Source organism: Anopheles nili, chromosome 2 (genome assembly GCF_943737925.1).
Source record: "Anopheles nili chromosome 2, idAnoNiliSN_F5_01, whole genome shotgun sequence".
Classification (NCBI taxonomy): Eukaryota; Metazoa; Arthropoda; class Insecta; order Diptera; family Culicidae; genus Anopheles; species Anopheles nili.
The window spans coordinates 13,822,256-13,841,294 of NC_071291.1; the positions used below are offsets into that span (position 1 = coordinate 13,822,256).

The 19,039-nt window shown below is 47.8% G+C and overlaps 5 protein-coding genes across 6 annotated transcripts; 3 read left to right on the top strand and 2 right to left on the bottom strand.

The window, feature by feature from the left end:
- Nucleotides 1-801: 801 nt before the first annotated feature.
- On the bottom strand, nucleotides 802-4,674 carry LOC128720512 (uncharacterized). 2 transcript variants are annotated; one of them, XR_008410766.1, is made up of 4 exons: nucleotides 4,351-4,674; nucleotides 1,575-1,626; nucleotides 1,058-1,398; nucleotides 802-950 (listed from the first exon to the last, which is right to left on the bottom strand). XR_008410766.1 is itself a non-coding variant. In XM_053814186.1 (3 exons), the coding sequence occupies exons 1-3, from the start codon at nucleotides 4,672-4,674 to the stop codon at nucleotides 1,175-1,177; spliced, it is 600 nt and encodes a 199-aa protein (XP_053670161.1). In that variant the 3' UTR covers nucleotides 802-1,174. The 2 variants fall into 2 exon arrangements, 1 of the variants encoding a protein (XP_053670161.1); XM_053814186.1 differs by having other exon boundaries at nucleotides 802-1,398.
- Nucleotides 4,675-4,790: 116 nt separating this feature from the next.
- LOC128730775 (tubulin alpha chain-like) lies at nucleotides 4,791-6,163 on the bottom strand. The gene is made up of 2 exons (XM_053823854.1): nucleotides 4,942-6,163; nucleotides 4,791-4,870 (listed from the first exon to the last, which is right to left on the bottom strand). The coding sequence occupies exons 1-2, from the start codon at nucleotides 6,116-6,118 to the stop codon at nucleotides 4,791-4,793; spliced, it is 1,257 nt and encodes a 418-aa protein (XP_053679829.1). The 5' UTR covers nucleotides 6,119-6,163.
- Nucleotides 6,164-8,648: 2,485 nt separating this feature from the next.
- On the top strand, nucleotides 8,649-10,057 carry LOC128731387 (fatty acid hydroxylase domain-containing protein 2-like). The gene is made up of 4 exons (XM_053824503.1): nucleotides 8,649-8,774; nucleotides 8,871-9,046; nucleotides 9,150-9,601; nucleotides 9,670-10,057. The coding sequence occupies exons 1-4, from the start codon at nucleotides 8,678-8,680 to the stop codon at nucleotides 9,809-9,811; spliced, it is 867 nt and encodes a 288-aa protein (XP_053680478.1). The 5' UTR covers nucleotides 8,649-8,677; the 3' UTR covers nucleotides 9,812-10,057.
- A 2,535-nt stretch (nucleotides 10,058-12,592) lies between these two features.
- LOC128730261 (fatty acid hydroxylase domain-containing protein 2-like) lies at nucleotides 12,593-13,555 on the top strand. Its single transcript, XM_053823300.1, has 2 exons — nucleotides 12,593-12,746; nucleotides 12,915-13,555. Exons 1-2 carry the CDS (start codon nucleotides 12,593-12,595, stop codon nucleotides 13,553-13,555), a joined length of 795 nt encoding a protein of 264 aa, XP_053679275.1.
- A 3,800-nt stretch (nucleotides 13,556-17,355) lies between these two features.
- Nucleotides 17,356-18,241, top strand: LOC128731545 (fatty acid hydroxylase domain-containing protein 2-like). The gene is made up of 2 exons (XM_053824670.1): nucleotides 17,356-17,470; nucleotides 17,601-18,241. Exons 1-2 carry the CDS (start codon nucleotides 17,356-17,358, stop codon nucleotides 18,239-18,241), a joined length of 756 nt encoding a protein of 251 aa, XP_053680645.1.
- Nucleotides 18,242-19,039: the final 798 nt, after the last annotated feature.

Genomic DNA, 19,039 nt, shown 5'->3' on the forward strand with positions numbered 1-19,039 from the left:
CACGTGCTGCAGATGGAAATGACTTCATTGCGAGCGCTCACGCAATTACTGTCACTCGCACGGCATTCGGACGGACGCGATCGCGCCCAGGACTCGCGGACCCGGTGGCATTGTGCGCCGAAGGATTACGCGCCAACGGAACTCCACCCGGACCTGTCGCGTTCCCGGTTCGATTGGGCTAAGATTTAATGGCATTGTTTGGAACATGCGCCCGATTGCACCGACGCACCGACGCTGACCATTTCCAATCCGCATCTTATCTGCCCTGTCCCGGTTTTTATGCGACAACTCGCTGACAACCGTCCCGCGTGGCTTCGAGCTCGGCCGGTCACAAACTTATGCGACTGGCACGGAAATAATGTTGACAACTGTTATTGCGATCAAGGTGTAGCCAGACGAGAGAGAGAGAGAGAGAGAGACAGAAAGAGTGAAAGATCAACCCTCGCTTATTCGAAGCACCGGCTGGACAGTGCAGTGAAGCTTTGGAACTGTTTTCCTGTTGGCTTTTTACACCTTCATCGGTCCTTTAGTGCCGATATCTGATGAACGCACTGAGAGGCGCGTACTTGACGATAAAGACCAGAAGGGTGACAACAACGATGGTGCGCATGGTACCGGCTATTGGTGTCCTTTTGCTGTGTGGAAAGGCAGAACGACGTGGCGTGGGCAACGGTTCCGAAACCCACACGAATGGCTTGAGGAAAATTTGGAGGGTTTGGAATTTTGAACGACTAAAAATGGTGGGGTTCGATCATGAATTTTATTTAGCGAGTGTGTGCGAGTGAGTTTTTCGTTGCTGTTTCCTTGCTTTCCTAGTAATCGCGTGTGTTCGATACATGTTCCGCCCGGCGTTACACGTACGTAAATTATGAATCAGATGGTCGAATAAATTGCGCCAATCGAGATACACCCCGGGTTGTGGGCACTATCTAGTGTTACCATTTCTTTCGCTGGGGATAGTAAATAAAATCAGTCCAATATACTTCCACTAGATGAAGGTAAAAAGCGTCCAGTACTCGCGATCACTACTCCTGGATTACTATTTCGAAGGACTTACTTCCAAATACGCCCCACCAGACGGACATGGAACGTAAGTGGTACTTGCGGCTGAAGATTGGCGTTTGATAGGGCATACAATTGAAGGGCTGCCTTAAACGTGCGGAATCTACCATGCTTACGGAGTGCCGAATCCGATCGAAGCCACCGGACCGCACAAAGCCCCCGCGGGATAGATCGTGCCGATCCAGCCGTCCAAATCGAAGTCCTGCCGGGTATTCGGCATCGAGGGATAGACCGTACCGTAAACCTGTTCGTACAGATAGAATCCGTAGCGTGTCGGCTGGCCATCAAGTACGCCAGCATCGTCATCGGCAGATCGCGGCACGAGAGATAGATAATCTGCATTAGCGCAAAGAGAAACAAGTTCAAGCATTAGCGAGGCAACACGACTTGGATCAAATCATTCGTTAGCAACAATGTAGCCGATGGGTTGCGCATCGAGGTGGAAGCGGAAAATGTGCAGATTTAGTGACAAAGGAAACAAAGATGTCAATGAGAAACACGCAAAGAGTTACCTGCGATCGTGTCGCCGTCCATGTACGTCATGCCGTTCACAAGGGATGAGCCCTGCAAAATAAGAATATAACGAGGAAACGATCAAAACAATAACTAAACGATTAATATTTATGTTCAATTTCACATTACGTTCCTTTTCCTTCCTAAAACTGAGTAAAACGCAGACTTTCTCAGTGGTAAATCGTTTGATTTCAATAAAACATGATGAGGTTTTTACTGAGTGTTCTAAAGTAATTTGAAACTGTACTAAAACAAAACAATTGCATACTTTCAGGCGCTATGAAAATAGCTCAGTTAGAACAGATTCAAATGGTATGTATAACAGTTTATTGGCCTTGTTAGACGCAAGCATGGTTTTCAAATAACGAATATCAAGCGGCAATGAATAATGGTTTAATGCAACGGTTTTCGCTTCAAAATACTCGTCAATTATTAAAATTATTCCCAAGTAAAAGTTTTTTCAAGCCCTTGAGACCAGAGGTTGTAACAATAAGTTCACATATAATTGCCGATTGTGCAACATGCTTGTCATTATATTGTAATATATTAATTTAGAATCTTAACCAAAGCAAATGACAACTCCTAGCAATAAGACCAAATTACTTTCCAGATTCATATAAATATAATCATAGATGTGTTTGAGGTATTATTTACCAAATCTAAACGTTTGTCCCTAACAATTATGTCCTTTTTTGAATGCCAATACACAATTGGCACACAAATAAAGCACAAATACAATTCAACACAGCTTTCACATCCCGTAACGTTAAAGTTCCTCATTCCATTACGGTGCCAACAAGTGTATCAGCAAATATTTACGTTTCGCGTTTAACGAAAGATGTTCTCACAAAAAAACACAACACTGCTATCGTCATCCGTATAAAAAGAGCAGCAACCACCGGTGTTCGCCCCACCGGGTTGAAGCCACTTGACGCCAAATCAAAACCATGCCAAAGTGTCACGGAAACGTTTCCCCTATCCAACCGACCGGAAGTTACCTGTAGGTAAAGGTGAGGCCACAGGCCTACTGACACTTGCGAATGACGCCAATAGCCGTGTCGAGTGGTACGTGAAGTAGACGGGCAGAAAACAAACACACGAAGAAAAAAATAATGATAATATTCAGCAGCGATTCAACCGTCAAATTTGAAAACGCACGACCCGTTTTACAGGACCAAAATTGAATGCACAACTCAAATGAGACAGACGCAGTAATCTCGATTCGATCATGAAGTACACACATCAAACTGAAAATGTCGATCTTGCTCCTCGAAGAAGATCAACATCATCCGCGCCACAGCATGATCGAGTGCTATAATTACAAGATTCACGCAAAGGTGCTGAGTTTAATGTTGTTGCTACGCTTCTTCTTGCCTGCGTCACACAATGCTCTGGAGGCAAAGATGGATTCGAAGGGCCTCGAAAAAAATCTGCTCTCATAACTGCGATACAAGACCAGACCTCATCGATGAGTCCGATTTTTGAGAGCTCAAGTTGAAGGTCATCGTGAATGCCAAACCAATTTCAATTTGTTCTTAGCTTTCGTTACCACCCAGCAACAAACGGAGCACATTTTCGCCTGCAAAATCATGCTACGATACGAATTTTTCGTGTGCGACTAAACCACCGATCTATGACCATCTTTGCCTATTTTTTCGCGCCAAATCGATGAGCGCGTGAAAGCAAAATAGTGCCAGTGTTTGTTCACGAGGTTCGCGCCATTGTTTGGACAGTGCGGCATCTTGATTGTAGACAATTTGCGTCGTACACCTATTCTGGAGACGCGATGACGCGATCGTTCCGTGAAGCTACGCCTTGCGGCACAACTGGCAGATGAGCTTGAAAAAAGCCAGCCTCAGCAGCCGGTCAAACGATAATAGATGGTTAATCTTTGGAAAATTGCAGCGAGCCGAAGACGGAAGCTGAGCTGGGATAAGAAAAAAGTTAAACCACCCCGGGGGCTACATTGAAGACCTTTAAACGAATTAGCATTTCTTGACGTGCGAAATTCATCGACAGCTTCGCATTCGTCGTGAAACCAAAGCCACGCGTGGCCACGATACGAACTGAGGATGATTTCTGGTCACAAGAGAATTGTCTGACTCTCAAGCTAAATCTATTGTTGCATTATTCTTCCAAAAAATATACATAAACCCATAAACCCGCTGCCATCTAAATGCTTCTGCAAATGTTTGACCTCATAGGACAATGGCACGCAGCATAATGCCACCGTCAACAGGCGGCAAAACGACAACCGGTTACACAAGCGATGCTCGTGACGCGGCGGGCGGAAAGTTTGCGGTTTTAATTTCAATTTCGGAACGCAACACAACACGCGTGTGACCACGTGTGGTCACCGACAACGGCCAACATCGGCTCCCAATCAACGGTGCGGCACATTCGGCAGGTCATTAAACACGGTATTTTTTCGGCAACATGACCGGTCCGCTTACGGTTCGTCAGTTTGATGTCACAACGACGCCCTGTCGGTGAGCTACGGTCTCACAAAACCAACAACACGCGCACACCACACCGAGAGGGATGATCTTCGCTTCGTTTGCGCAAGTACCTAGCGTTGCGAAGGTTCGCCAGCAGAACAAACCACAACAACAAAAAAAACGCCACCCTTAAATGGCGCTCCTTCATCCCGCGGCTCAGTTTGCAACTCAACCGATAGAGGACCGTTCCCGGAACAACGATCGGTCATTCGGTGGTTTTACGTCTTCCGTGATGACGCAAATCGAATCGAACGTCTGCCTTCCTTTGCCTACTTACCGGGATGTTCGCGACGAGCCACTGCAGATAGAACCGACCGTGGCCGGTGTCCTCCACGAGCGCCACCGTGTACAGATGGTCTGGCTCAGCGTAGTCATAGTACACAACCGGTGGTACCTCAAACGCTTCCGGACCGACAGTTTCACCACAGTTCTGTCTCGACAACACCCAACCGGACCGTTCGACCAGCAGCAGAAGCGGGTTAAACGCACAGCCAGCGATCTGATCGGACGGAACAGACGCCGTACAGATGGCCAAAGCTGCCGGTGGGTCGGTTAAGGTCACCACGACAAGTACCGCAAACACTACGCGCCATCGCCACATGGTAAGGGTTTGATGCAGCCTTGGCGACGAGCACCGAGCTTTAAAAGCAAGCCGCTCTAGGCACACCTCACACAATGCCGACCGTTGCATCCGTGCCGGTAATGGCGCTGGTGCGGTTATTTTTCAATTTCCTCGTAATCGTGGATGAGCGTGCGAATGTTCTCGATCGCGTCAGCAAGATCGCGCTCTTCAAGACCTGCGGGTGATTGCGTGGATGCATTCAGTTTCGTGTCTCTCAAATTGTCTCCTACGATCCTACGATCCTACCTTCGTCGAGAAAATGACACAAAAATGCCTTCTTATCGTACATGCTCTGGTAGCTGTTGGCGATCCGCAACCAGGGTGCCTTGATGGCGGTGTTGTTCGATAGCATGCAACAAGCCAGATCAGTCTTGGCTAGATCGGCGCCCGGTACCGCGATCGGCGCCTGGTGATTGATGCCGATCTTGAACCCAGTTGGGCACCAGTCAACGAACCGAATCGAGCGGTTTTCACGCAGTTCCTGCAGCGAACGGTTGATCTCGATCGGTGAGATGGCACCTCGGTACAGCAGGCAGCAGGACATATACCGACCCGATCGAGGATCGCACTTAACCAGCTGATTGGCCGGTTCAAAGCACTCGTACGTCAGCTGACTGGTGGTAGGTTGTTCATGCTGAGCTGTACAACCCGGCACCAAAGGCGCGTACGTAACAAGCGGATAATGGATCCTCGGATATGGCACCAAGTTGGTCTGGAACTCGAGCAGATCGACGTTAATAGCACCGGAGAAGCGCAACGAAGCGGTAATGCACGAAACAGCTTGCGCGATCAACCGGTTCAGGTTGGTGTAGGTCGGTTCCGGAACGTTCAGGTTGCGATCACACACATCGTACAGCGCTTCGTTGTCGAGCAGAAACGTGCAGTCGCTGTGCTCCATGGCAACGTGCGAAGCCAACACGGCATTGTACGGTTCCACGATAACAGGTGACACTTTCGGTGAGGGAAAGATGTCGAACTCCATGCGAGATGCCTTGCCGTAGTCTTCTCCGAGCCGCTCAAGCATCAACGTACCTAACCCAGCTCCAGTTCCACCTCCGACGCTGTGGAACATCATGAATCCCTGCAGGGATGAGCACTGTTCGGTCATCCTTCGAATTCGATCCAATGCCGGTTCGATTATCGCCTGACCAAGCCGGTAGTGGCCACGGCCAAAGTTGCTGGCTGCGTCTTCACATCCTGTCAACATCGTGCTGGGATGGAACAACTCACGGTACGCACCGATGCGGATTTCATCCACAACCGCCGGCTCCAGGTCGAGCAGTAGCACACGTGGCACGCATTGGCCTGACCGGTCGCAACGGAAGAACGCACTACAGTCCTCGTAGATGGAGCAATCGCAGAACTTACCGTCCGGGTAGATGCCGTGCTCGAGGCAGTACAGCTCCCAGCAAGCACTAGCCATCTGAACACCGGCTTGGCCCACGTGTAGTTGAATGATTTCACGCTGTTTTGAGTCGATGGACGAGAAATGAAACAAGCAAAGAAGAGAAGTGAGTGATTCGATTAACCCAACGAAACCCAACAACTGATGGAGACGCCCTATTCTTCCATCCCCACGGTTATCATACACTTTTGGCCATCGCAGTGGCCGCGTCAGGAAAACTTCCACTCTCTTTTCTTGTGTCGATGCAGCTAGCAATTTGTATCGCTGGTTTTGAATGTTTTTCTCTCACACACCCGCTTGCAAATATGTAGAAATGCACAAAAAATTTAGAAACCGGTTTCGTGCCGAAATGCAAACAATACGTCACTGTCAGTGTCGCCGCAGTCGTCATAGCATGCTCCGTTGTCATCGGCTCGGGTCAATGTCTACTTCGATGCCTGCGGTCAACCGGTGCGTGGCTGAAAATAGGTGTTAAAGTATGACAAGGACTGGTTATTCGTGCGGTAGAAGAGTGGATTCTTTTAACGGAGTTCTAAGGGTTGGTCGGGTTCGTCGCTTACGTTTTTTACGTTGGTACGGCATTCAAGTCTTTTGATGTTTATTGCCTGGTTGTGAAGAAGATTTAGGTAAAAAAGTGCTCATTGCTTAGATGTGAGTCGTAAGAAAATGATCGTAAGTGCGACAGAGCGCACATTACATCTTACTACCAGGTTTCGTGCTAAAATCACGATCGCTCATATGCCACAGATAACAAAGCACGCTATTAGGAATAGATGTAAAATCTACTGTGAACCACAAACAATGAACCATGGTGAAGGCGAACAATATGTTTGATAGCCATGAAAAATGGCATTTTAAAGAGGGAAGGGATAACAATAAAACGGAATCCAGGAAGTAAATGAAGAGTAGGAGCAAATCATGCTTAAAGCTCTTGAAAATTGCGCTAAATAGAAGACCTAAACGTGCATGTTTGAAACATGTATTTGGATTTTTTTAGCTATCGCAATTTTTGAATGTATAAATTTGTTGCCTAGCACGAATAGTTTCTTGCCCGAACGATGTTTGCTAAATTTAAAATTCGTGCATAAATTATAGAATATTCGGAAAGCCTGTTTTTTCTCCCATTAAAGCAGTTCTATGCTTAAATTTTGCACAGATCAAACCTGTTTTTGGCCTACGATGGCAATCAAAAAGCAAAACCGTAGAGTCGTAGAAGCTCATGATTTCTTGGTCAAATGTATCAGACAGATACCTTTTCGCTTCTAAGAACCACAAAAACTATCTTACGGAAACGTGGAATTAGCAATAAAAGTATTGAGCTCCTATTTCAACTTTTTACCATCCACCATAGAACCAAATTTGGCAACTTAACCAGAAGTCCCCGATAGCAGTTAACAAACACGACTATCGAAAATGAGTAATTCCTTATGCCGGTTTTTATTGCTTGCTGTGCCATTGTGGAGAGTCACAATCAACCAAAAAAATCACCGGGCGAATTATTCCGCACACCTGGTACCAAATGGTTGCCGTGTGCAGTATCTCCGAGCTATCAATCAATTTTCCTCAAATTCGTGACCATCCATGCGCAACCCCAATCTAAGCCACCGATATCTAACGCAATTGCGTCACACCATCCAAACCCGTTTCGGGAAAGGTTCGCGACGCTAACTCGCGAAAGCTTAAAAGCACAGGTGGAAAGAGCAAAAGCTAGAAAAACGAGAGTGAATTCACGGTTACATAGGACACCATAGGCTGTGGCATCCATCGGGACAGAGAGAGAGAAACGCACCACAAAATATTTTATCATCTTGCGAAACGAGAGGAGCATTATCCTAACCATTATCAGCACTCCAACACGTATCGCAAACAGCGCGCTTTGGGTGCGAAGGTCACACTGCAGGAAATTCCGGTCAAAACAAACCCCTTCCAAAAGCTCGATCCTCTCTTTTCAACGGTACTCCCCGAAGGAGCTTTCGCGTGAATATTCGCATAACCGAACCGAACAAAATCCCCTCCTGGCTGATGATGTATCGTTGGGGCATCTGTGCTTCGGTAGCATTAATTGCGCTACAAAAGCAAACAATGCGCTAATAATATTGTGCCGGGAAAGGGCGCATGTGTGGCATCCTACCTCGCTAGACGGCGGCGCGTGGAGATGCGCAATCACACACGCACACAACACGGTATCGCGCACTGGCGCAACTGGCCGTTTTTCACGGGACACCATCGTCGGCCGCGTTCCTCATCGCTCAATTGCCTCATTAACGCAAGTACGCTCTCTTGCGAACATACAAGCCCGTTTGCGTGCGATCTTGAGGTGTGAACTTGATTATTCTCCCACCTTGCGGCGCACTTCGAGGCTCGCCCTGGTGAGGCAGAACGCGGACGGAACGGGATGTGCACGTGCGTGCGGACTTCACACCATGCCGTGACTAGGTACTCGCCATTTCACCTGACACGGTGCTATTGCGCGTTGAGCCTCGTGGCAGACAGCAAGCACCAAACGGAGCAGGATTTTGGGCGCGAACGGCTCGAAGCTCACCGAACCACTCAGTACACGGACGGAGCCCGCTCAGAATGGACTTCTACGAGCCTACGCCCTTGGCACTAGCGTACAGTAACAGCAGCCGGGAATGGTTCGTCGAGCGATGGGACGCCCTGTTGGACACAATCGGTAAGTAAGGACGCGGTGTTGTGTCGAAAAAGGTGCCGATGTGTGTGCTAAATACAAAACAAAATGGTTCTCCTCAACGTGGTGGCTGGCGTGAAGGCGATGATCAGGAGACGCTGTACGTTTGGGTACTGACGCTGTACACGAACGCCATCTACTGGCTGCTGGGTGGACTGTTTGTGCTGATGGATCTCACCGAATGGCCCAAGTTTATGCGCAAATACAAAAACCAGCCCGGCATGAACGAACCGCTGGATTGGGCCAAATTTACAAAGGTACGCAATGGGCACTTAGAATCTCCGATCGTGAGTGATGATCGTCTACTAATCGCGCGTGTGTGTGTGTGCTTTTTCTCCCGGTTCTTTACCGATCGTGCAGCTAGTGAAGACGCTACTCTTCAACCAAACCATCATCGGCATCCCAACAGCGTACGTTGCGTTCAGCTTCAGCAGAAATGGCGTCCCACCACCGAGAGCACTTCCGTCCGCGCTGACGATCGCTCGAGATTTTGCCGTGTGCATCACACTGTGGGAGATCACCTTTTACTACAGCCATCGGTTGCTACACTCGAGCTTCTTCTACAAGCGCGTCCACAAAAAACATCACGAGTTTACCGCGCCTGTAGCCCTGGCGGCGATGTACGCACATCCGTTTGAGTACGTCATCAGTGATCTGTTGCCGGTGTTCGCGGGTCCAGCCGTCATGAAGTGCCACGTGGCGACAACCGCCCTCTGGTTCGCGTTCGTAATGGTGGACACGGTGCTGGATCACTGCGGTTATCACTTACCATTCCTTTCGAGCCCGGAATCGCACGACTATCATCACCTCAAGTGAGTGACAACCTTTGGAGAGACTTCCTTTTTTTGCTCAGGTTCTGATGTCCGGCTTCTTCCGACAGGTTCAACCAGTGCTTTGGATTGTACGGATGGATGGATTGGTTTCATGGCACCGACTCGGAGTTCCGAAAACGCCGTCAGTTCCAACGGCACCACCGCATCATTGGCTTCCAGTCCGCTCGGGAGCTCGTACCGGACAAGTGAGCGTCCAACAAGTCGACTGCGCCTCGCGATCCACGACCTTGGCCTTCGTACGTCCTGGCATGGGGTTCGCAAACAGGGGTGACCTATATCTGTAAGGCCATACTTATCACACCATTTGCATCACATTCGCTGCACACAATGTTTGTAGATAAATTAGAGCAATCGCCGATACACGCTGTACCACGAGGAGGCACAGCAGCGAGCGGAAATGCGCACGCAATAAAAAAAGCAAACGAGTACAAAATTTCGCACTACAAATCGAAATCGGTGTTTGGCTTCTTCTTCTTCGCTGCCTTCGCTGCGAGTGTTGGTTGTTTGCCGTTGTTCGACTTTTCCTTTCCTTGGAGCATCATCGTTAGACGATCATTACCATCGCCAATGACTGACGCGGGTCAACCTCCAATGAAGCCACGACGGCATAGAGAGATGAGAATGGAAGACCTTCCTTTCGTTCGGATGTATTATAACACGCGGTTGGCCAACGTCGATGATGGATGATTGGAAAGAAATTACACGCAGCATTGCCCTCTGTCTGTTCCACGACCTTTTGTTTGACGACGCCTTCAGAAAGGCACCAAGCAGCTTGGTCGCTGCTCGATGGGATCGGAAGCACTCGGTGGAGGTATTTTATGGCCGGCGTATAAAGCAATTATCGTTTAAGCGGCTTTTAATGCGTTTAAATTTATGATCGTTTTGGTGACGATTCTGTCATGTCCTGCAGTGCGTCGTGCATTTTTAGCACACGAGAATCTCTGGCGGTGCATTTTGTGCCATTAGGCTACACTCCTTTGAATTTTGCCTCCATTTGTGATACAATCGGTGGACGGTTTTGGTCGTTTAGAGTGTAATCTCCCCTTCCACGATTGTGATTGTTGTGGTTTCTACACGATTATCCCCTTCCAGCTTGCATAGTCGTGGGCCACGGTCAAACCCACAGATAAACAGGTTTGAACGTTTGGAAATTGCTACAAGCGACGAATGTTTTTTTTTTTAGATTTTTCCTTTTGTTTTCTTTTTTTGGGGTTTTGTTAGCTGTAAATGGCACCGACACCGACTGGAAAGCAGCAGATCCGAGCCGTTTTATTTAAGAGCTATTTTATTGTTTCCCACGTCATGGGAGCGACTATCTTGCGAATGCAATATTCTCAAAGGATTTGAAGAGCAGAATTTTTGCGAAGATTTTGTTTTGCGATTATATTTACATATTAATTCTATTTTATTCAGCAAACTCGCCATTCTTTTATTTTGCATTAATAATACATTTTAGATCAAACCTCGGCATCCTGTGAAAAACCAAGTGATATAAATCCTGTGAAAGACCAAAAACAATTAAAAAAATGTTTTATGTGTTTGTTTAAACATTAGTAAAAAAAATGAAAGGACTCAAATTGAAAAAACGTTACCCATTTTTATTTGCGTAAATGGGATTTTCAGATGAGTTTGCAGCTATAGATTTTAGTTTTTTTTATAACGATGAGTATAATTTTTTTTGCATAACGAATTGCTATATTGTAACCTTTCGGCTACTATTTCTATTTAATGATCTAGGCAATTTATTTTCAAAAACGACGTTGAGATTTTCCTTGAATTCTTGATCCTTTTACCGCCCTAGTGTGAACGTTGTTTACATCCGAAATTTCGGTGAATTGTATTGAGCCATGCTCATTTAAAAACCCATCAACAACACACACACTCAAACGGGTGACGATCAAAGCGAACTCGAAAACAATTAACGTGCGGTTTCGGCCGATTCAGTCGATTGAATCTCAAACCCCTTCAAATGACAAATAAAACATACCCATCAACATGTTTGCAACATGCTGCCGCAGCATCATCGCTAACCAGCAGCGACGCTGGCGTGCGAAGATCAACTCAACCGATAACCAAACTAATCAGCACTGCGTCAAAACCGTCCGCCTCACTAGTCACAGACTAGACAGGGAAGACCATCTCGAACGTGTACCCAAAAACCCACTTGCTCATTCCGCTGACCTTCGCGATCGCGATCACGAACCAAATCGCCGATCCTGGCCATCATGTCAAAAGGAATGGGCCATTTTTACCACCGGCAAAACACTCTGGCACTGGCTCGATCCAGTACACAAACACACACGACCGAAGAGCTTTCCATCCTTCAACAAAGCAACCACGAACGTTGGTGTCCCGGTGACGATGTCCAAATATTGTTTCACTCAACAACACTAAGTCAACGATCCGGCTCAGCTTCCCAGTGGGCCGCACCGGGACCGGCTTGTTTGGGTATTTGGGTCCCCGTGGCTCACGAACGCCGCGCAACCGGCCGTGTCCTTAACCGCCACAGGCGGGCCGGCCACGATTCGCACACATTCGAGTCAAGTCATTGATATTCCACACATTTTGGGTATGCAAATATTCCGCGGATTCCGATTGCTAGACGCATGGAAGCGATGCCACCGATGACACTTGCCCCGAAACCAACCGACCCCGATGTAGGGTCCTGGTTTGGTGACGGCAGGGGCAAGATGGCCGAGGGAGGCTGCGGGCTCTTATGCATACACGCACCACCGGCAGATAGGCGAAGCTTTCGGTGTGATGCTTTTCGACAGACCCCCATTTGCCAGGCTTGGGTGCTCGCGGATGCGTCGCGCGCGTGGACTCTTTATCGTGCCCAGTGCGACCGTACGCAGTCAGTTTATCGCCGATCGTCCTAGACGCTGGACGTGTCATTTTCGATCGAACGCACGGCTGTTAGCCAGAGACGGACTTGATTAGCGCCTGCGAGCAACCAGCAAACGCAGCCGAATGAACCACTCGACCGTGCCACCGTGGCTGGCCAACGCCACGGCCAACGTTTCGCTTGCGGGCGTCTCAGAGCTCCCGGTCGGCGATAACGATGGTGCGTCGCCGTTGGTGCTGTGGTTCAATCAAACGTGGAACGGTTTTCTCGATCGCATCGGTAGGGTTGGGTCGCTTCGGTCGTGGTCGGCGTGGCGTCATCCGTTGGTTACCTAACGCCGGTACCTAACGCCGGACTCCGGTTGACACACGTCCGAGCTCGCGTGGCGCTGGTTTTTGGGGACCTTTTCGGCATTTGCTGCTGCTCTCGCTTTCCGTGTCTTTCAAGGTGACGACAACATGACACTCTACGTGGGCTTCCTGACGGTGTACACGTACTCCTTTTTCTGGCTCGTCGGTGGGCTGTTCGTGCTGATGGATCTGACCAACTGGCCGCGGGCGCTGCGGAAGTTCAAGAACCAGCCGGGTGCCAATGAACCGCTCGAGTGGCACCGTTGCTGGCGGCTCGTGAAGGTGGTCCTGCGTAACCAGCTAATGTACGGTGTACCGACGAGTTACTTCGGTTTTCTGATGCGCCGGATCGTGTTCTTTGAACCACCGAATCCACGTGTACTGCCTGCGCTCGGGACCGTGTTCCGTGACGTGCTGGTGTGCATCCTCGTGTGGGAGGTTGCGTTCTATTACACGCATCGGATGCTGCATTCGAGCTTTTTCTACAAACGCGTCCACAAGAAGCACCACCAGTGGTCAGCACCAGTTGCTTGGGCGGCCATGTATGCGCATCCGTTCGAGTTCGTCGTCAGCGATCTACTTCCGGTGTACCTGGGACCAGCGCTCATGAGCAGCCACGTGTTGACGTTTGTGGTGTGGTTCACGTTCGTCATGATGGACACGCTGGTGGACCACTCGGGGTACCATTTGCCGGTGTTGGGCAGCTCCGAGATGCACGACTTTCATCACCTCAAGTAAGTGCAAGCCAAGTGCAACGCTTCCTCGCGGGGAACCGTTTCACGCGTGAGTGCTAACGATGCGTATGCGGCCGTTGTTCTGTGAATTTGTGCTAATCCCAAAGGCCACCGAGTCCTCGGAATTGGCGCTAAACTGATGGGCCATCAGCTAACGTGCAACCGAAGCGATGGTGATCAATATTTACGCCTCAGAATTAGCTACGAAAAGTCACACTTCACCATCAGTTCTGCCTAGCACGGCTAGTAACAGGGCTAGTACCAGTGACTATCAACACCTTGGTTGCGTGAAGCGTGTTCCGGTGAGCTTTGTGTTTGCGCGAATACACATCGTTTCTGCGCGTGGTGCATGACGCAAACGCGATGTGCATCTACAGAACGCGTAGAACGATCAATCTTCGATTATTAATAACCAAACAGGCGACCAAACACCCAATAATGTCCCATCATGGGAAATTACCGCATTATGCAAAGTGTTGCTTCATCAATTTTCACTTCAAACGTCCTGCCATGTGATTCCCAACGGATTAGCGCCCAGTAAACGTGTTCGGTTATTGTGAAGATAGAATGGACTTTGATGTATTATCTACTTCAGATAATGCCTTCAGATGGTGATGCAACGGATCATATTACAAGGCAGCTAGAAGGAGACGCCTGCAGTTCGCCCTTCTTTTTACTTCGGAGTAATTTTTGAAAAAAATTGTATCCAAGATTGTATACAACTCGCGGCGTGCAAGCTTGTGAATAATCATTTCGGAGTGTTACATAATGGTGATTTGTGTTGGGTCATCGTGTTAAAATCAAACGATATCAAGTGATATTATTTAGGAGTGTTTTAGCCGTTACGGCTTTATTTATATTTAAACTGGTAGCATCTTACTATCGTTAATATTGGCTATATGATCGCCAATCAACGCAGATTAATCGTAGATTAATCACTTACTTATCCACCGCTGAGCGATCAAGGACTGTTTGGCAATACAATACTAGCTCAATTTGAATATTATAGTGCGTGAGCGTAGCATTAGAAAGCCACGCTGTGGCTGGATATGGTTGCGGGAACAAATATCTACCAAATTTTGCCCTCATTTTCCCATTACGACAGAAGACGCGCGAATGGACGGATTACAACGTAACTCTGAATTTATCAGAGCCCAAGAAAGCGTTAAATCAGGCTCCGCATGACCGACCAAAAGGTGCTTTAATTGCATGAGAAGCCGTAAAACTTTACCGATGTTTAGACATTGGTCTATTTTATATGGCAACTATCTTTTTTTACAACGATCGGCAAGACCCCGGTAGATATTAAGTATTGAAAATTACCGAAAAATCAATGCCGAAAATTTATGTTATGCTTCTCGCATCAGATTGCTAATATTCGATCATAAATTTTTCCACAGCAATCAAATTTTAATGCAGTAAATTTAAGCCAACCTGTTCCATACTTAAATTAATATAGGAACATTTGATATTGAGAATATATAACACAAATTTACGTTTACATATTTGCAACAAATTTCAAACAAATATTCTTTTAAAACTCGTGTTGTTTAAAATTGCGCTTGATCCAACCGTTGTTGAATATTTACCAAAGATCAAGCTAATATTATACTCACTGATTGATGTTTTCATTGAAACACTATTTGATCAGCAACTATTTGGACGGTAATTTGTTTAAAAACTTGAATATTCATCATTTTCTTCGCGAAGCCTCTGATAATTGAAAATGAAAACACGGAACCCGCGAAGAAAGAAAACAAAACCTTCGCTATCGTAGGCTACGAGACGCTAGACGAAAAGGCTACGCATTAATCCCGCCAGAACCAGTTTCTTACGAAAATGAAACGCGTGTGGCTTATTTGATCCGTGGACCGGCAATCCTACGCGACCTCTCACCAGCTAAATTAACGCCTGATGTGACAAATCAATATTGTGGAAAAAATAAACTAAGAACCGCACCAAGGTCAGGACTTTTTCGAGGAAGTAGTAGCCCGCCCATTAACACTTCGGGCGTTGAAAGACCGTCCGCGTAACGGGTAACGGCTTGACAACCCTCGATAGCCCTCCCGTGCGAATTAACGCGTCTGCTTAAGGGTCGTGGAGAAAAATGTGGCTCATGTCACTTGATTGATTGGTGCGTTACATCATAGTAACTGGGGTTGCCGGTGTTGGGCAAACACCAGCGGTCACCGTTTCACTCTCAAATCTGTCGCTTTCGCGTTGGTCAAGGATTAATGGAGCTGCACGGAACAGCACCGCCCGATTCGAGACCACCGGGTGGCTAAATATATCTCTAAATTTCTAACAACACGGTGTCCTTTTGCAAACACGATTGGAGATGCACGACGATTACTATGAACCGACTACGCCAACGTTGATCTTCCGGTGGCCGTAGCAACCTTGACCAACTGTGACGACCTGTGAAGAAAAGATAGCGTTCAGATATGTATGCGCTGTTGTCATGAGGGTGCAAGTTTAACGTCAACTGGTGCGGCAAGCCCAGCGTGGAGGCTGAAACAATGCTCCGCTTAATTCCTAAGGTCGGCGGTGGGCCTTCGTTCCACAGACCAAATGCAACTTATTCACCTTTCGCCTGGTGAAGTTGTCGCTGTTCGGGCCTTGTTCGTGGGTTAGACCGGTGTTTTTGGTCTACTGTGGTTATTTTTAATTTTTACTTCGAAACCGAGAGGTAAAGGCATGCATCCATGCACTTTGGAGGGGACTTGATCCCCTGGTGGACAACAATAGAAAGGGAATTTGAATGTCATGCCTCCAGCATCTCGTCAACACGTATTAGAGCTAGACCTCGGCCTGGTCATTGTTTTGCGCGACAGTGAATAAGATAATTTCAAACATGTCCTCGCAAATCTAAACATGTCCACAGGATGACAAGTTTTCTAAAACATTGGCGTTGTGTGAGGAATAATAGCACTTCATTCGAATCACACTGATGACGGAAGCGATGCAATCAATTTAATTTAATTTTTTTTTTAAAGAACAAGTCCGTAATCAGCAACACATGTTCCTACTCGTTTCTCAGACAATCCTTCAACAATCTAACAGTCTCAGTTATCGTTTAAACAGGTGTCCTAGGACACGTCACGCTCCGTTTGGTGCACCGGAAACTATTTTTACTATACTCCGATAGCCGCCAAAATCGCTTTACCTCACTGATTCTAGAGTACGTGTAAAATACGACCAAGTTTATGAGCAGATTCACACCGACTGCACTCAAAACGGATGTGCCAGGGGTGCTTTTATCTTTGCTGTAAGTGGCGTTACGAAAAACGCGTTCTATCACTGCCATTTTCCTTACACAACCTTGCACGGAAATGTTCGCAACCTCTCCAGCTGAAACCCTCAATCAATGTATCGATCACAAAGAAATTTCCACATCCGCAAAGGACCACCAACCTTCGGAATGTGTTAAAATTTGACTACCAAACCAGCACGAAGTGCGTGTGAACAAAGACGAACCGAGGATCGACAAAAAATCTCCCATACGAGCGACTAACGAATGGAGTCGTAAACCGCCATCCAAATGAGCCCACTGACCACACGGCGCAGCGTTAGATGATTCGCAGAGTGCGCCACTTGAGCCAATTGACGGCCGGACTGGAGTATCGCGCGGCTGCGACCATGGAGGAAGGCTTCAGTTGAGCGCAAGACACCAACAGCAGCGCACCGCTTCGCGGGTAATGCTCGCTAGCTTATCTCGCTCGCATTTGGCTCGCAGTTTTGCTCACTTTTGCTGTGTCGTCCTTGCCGTGGAAACATTGATCAAACGCACAAATAGACGCAATCATGGATACGATCCTTGAGTTTGCGGGGAACGTAACGCGTTTGCCGTTGGAGGAGTTCTCAGCTCCCAGTGTTAGTTTGATCGAGCGACAGTGGAACGCCTTCTTGGATGTGATCGGTACGGTAGCTGTGTCACGTTAGTGATGCATAAGTGAAATTTTGAAACAACATCCTGGTTGTGCCCTAACCTTGGATATATTTGCTTTTCTATTCCTGGGTATGTTCTACTATTGGGTGTGTCCTGGAAGGTGATGATACCGACACGCTGTACATGTGGTTCCTGACCGCGTACACGTACGGGTTCTTCTGGATTGTCGGCGGGTTGTTCGTGCTGATGGATGTCATCAATAAGCCGCAGTTTTTGCGCAAATTCAAAAACCAACCGGGCGTCAACGAACCGCTCGATTGGGCAAAGCTGAAGAACCTGGTGAAAACCGTTGCCTACAACCAGCTCGTGTATGGATTGCCAACATCCTATCTGTCATTCCACGCGCGCAAGCTCACCGCCATGGAGATCCCAGACCCGCGCGTGCTACCATCGCCGTACATCATAGTACGGGACGTTATGGTGTGCATTGTGGCGTGGGAGATCACCTTCTACTATAGCCACCGGTTGCTGCATTCGAGCTTCTTTTACAAACGCGTGCATAAGAAGCATCACGAGTGGTCTGCACCGGTCGCTTGGGCGGCCATGTACGCGCATCCGTTCGAATTTGTCATCAGTGATCTGCTTCCGGTGTACGTCGGACCTGCAATTATGACCTGCCATGTGTTCACGATTGTCATTTGGTTCACGTTCGTCATGATGGACACGCTGGTGGACCACTCGGGGTACCATTTGCCGGTGTTGGGCAGCTCCGAGATGCACGACTTTCATCACCTCAAGTAAGTGCAAGCCAAGTGCAACGCTTCCTCGCGGGGAACCGTTTCACGCGTGAGTGCTAACGATGCGTACGCGGCCGTTGTTCTGTGAATTTGTGCTAATCCCAAAGGCCACCGAGTCCTCGGAATTGGCGTTAAACTGATGGGCCATCAGCTAACGTGCAACCGAAGCGTTGGTGATCAATATTTACGCCTCAGAATTAGCTACGAAAAGTCACACTTCACCATCAGTTCTGCCTAGCACGGCTAGTAACAGAGCTAGTACCAGTGACTATCAACACCTTGGTTGCGTGATGCGTGTTCCGGTGAGCTTTGTGTTTGCGTGAACACATAGTTCCGACGCGTATTTTAATCGCTACAGCTATGTTTATAATGATCCTAGTGGCATCTTACAATCATTATCACCACCAAGCTCAATTTTAATAATATCGTGCGTAAGCGTAGCATTAGAAAGGCACTATGAGACTGGATATGGTTGTTGGAACAAAGCTATACCAGTCTGTAATCAGCAACACATGTTCCTACTCTGTCACCGACAATCCTTCTATAATCTAACATTCTCAGTTATCGACGAGAAAGTTGTCCTAAGACACGTCACGCTCCATTTGGTGTACCGGAAACTATTTTTACTATACTCCGACAGCCCCCAAAATCGCTTCACCCCACTGATTCTTCAGTACGTGTAAAACACGACCAATTTTATGAGCAGATCCACACCGACTGCACTCACAACGGATGTGCCAGGGGTGCTTTTATCTTTGTTGGAGGTGGCGTTGTGAATGACACGTTCTGTCGCTGCCATTTT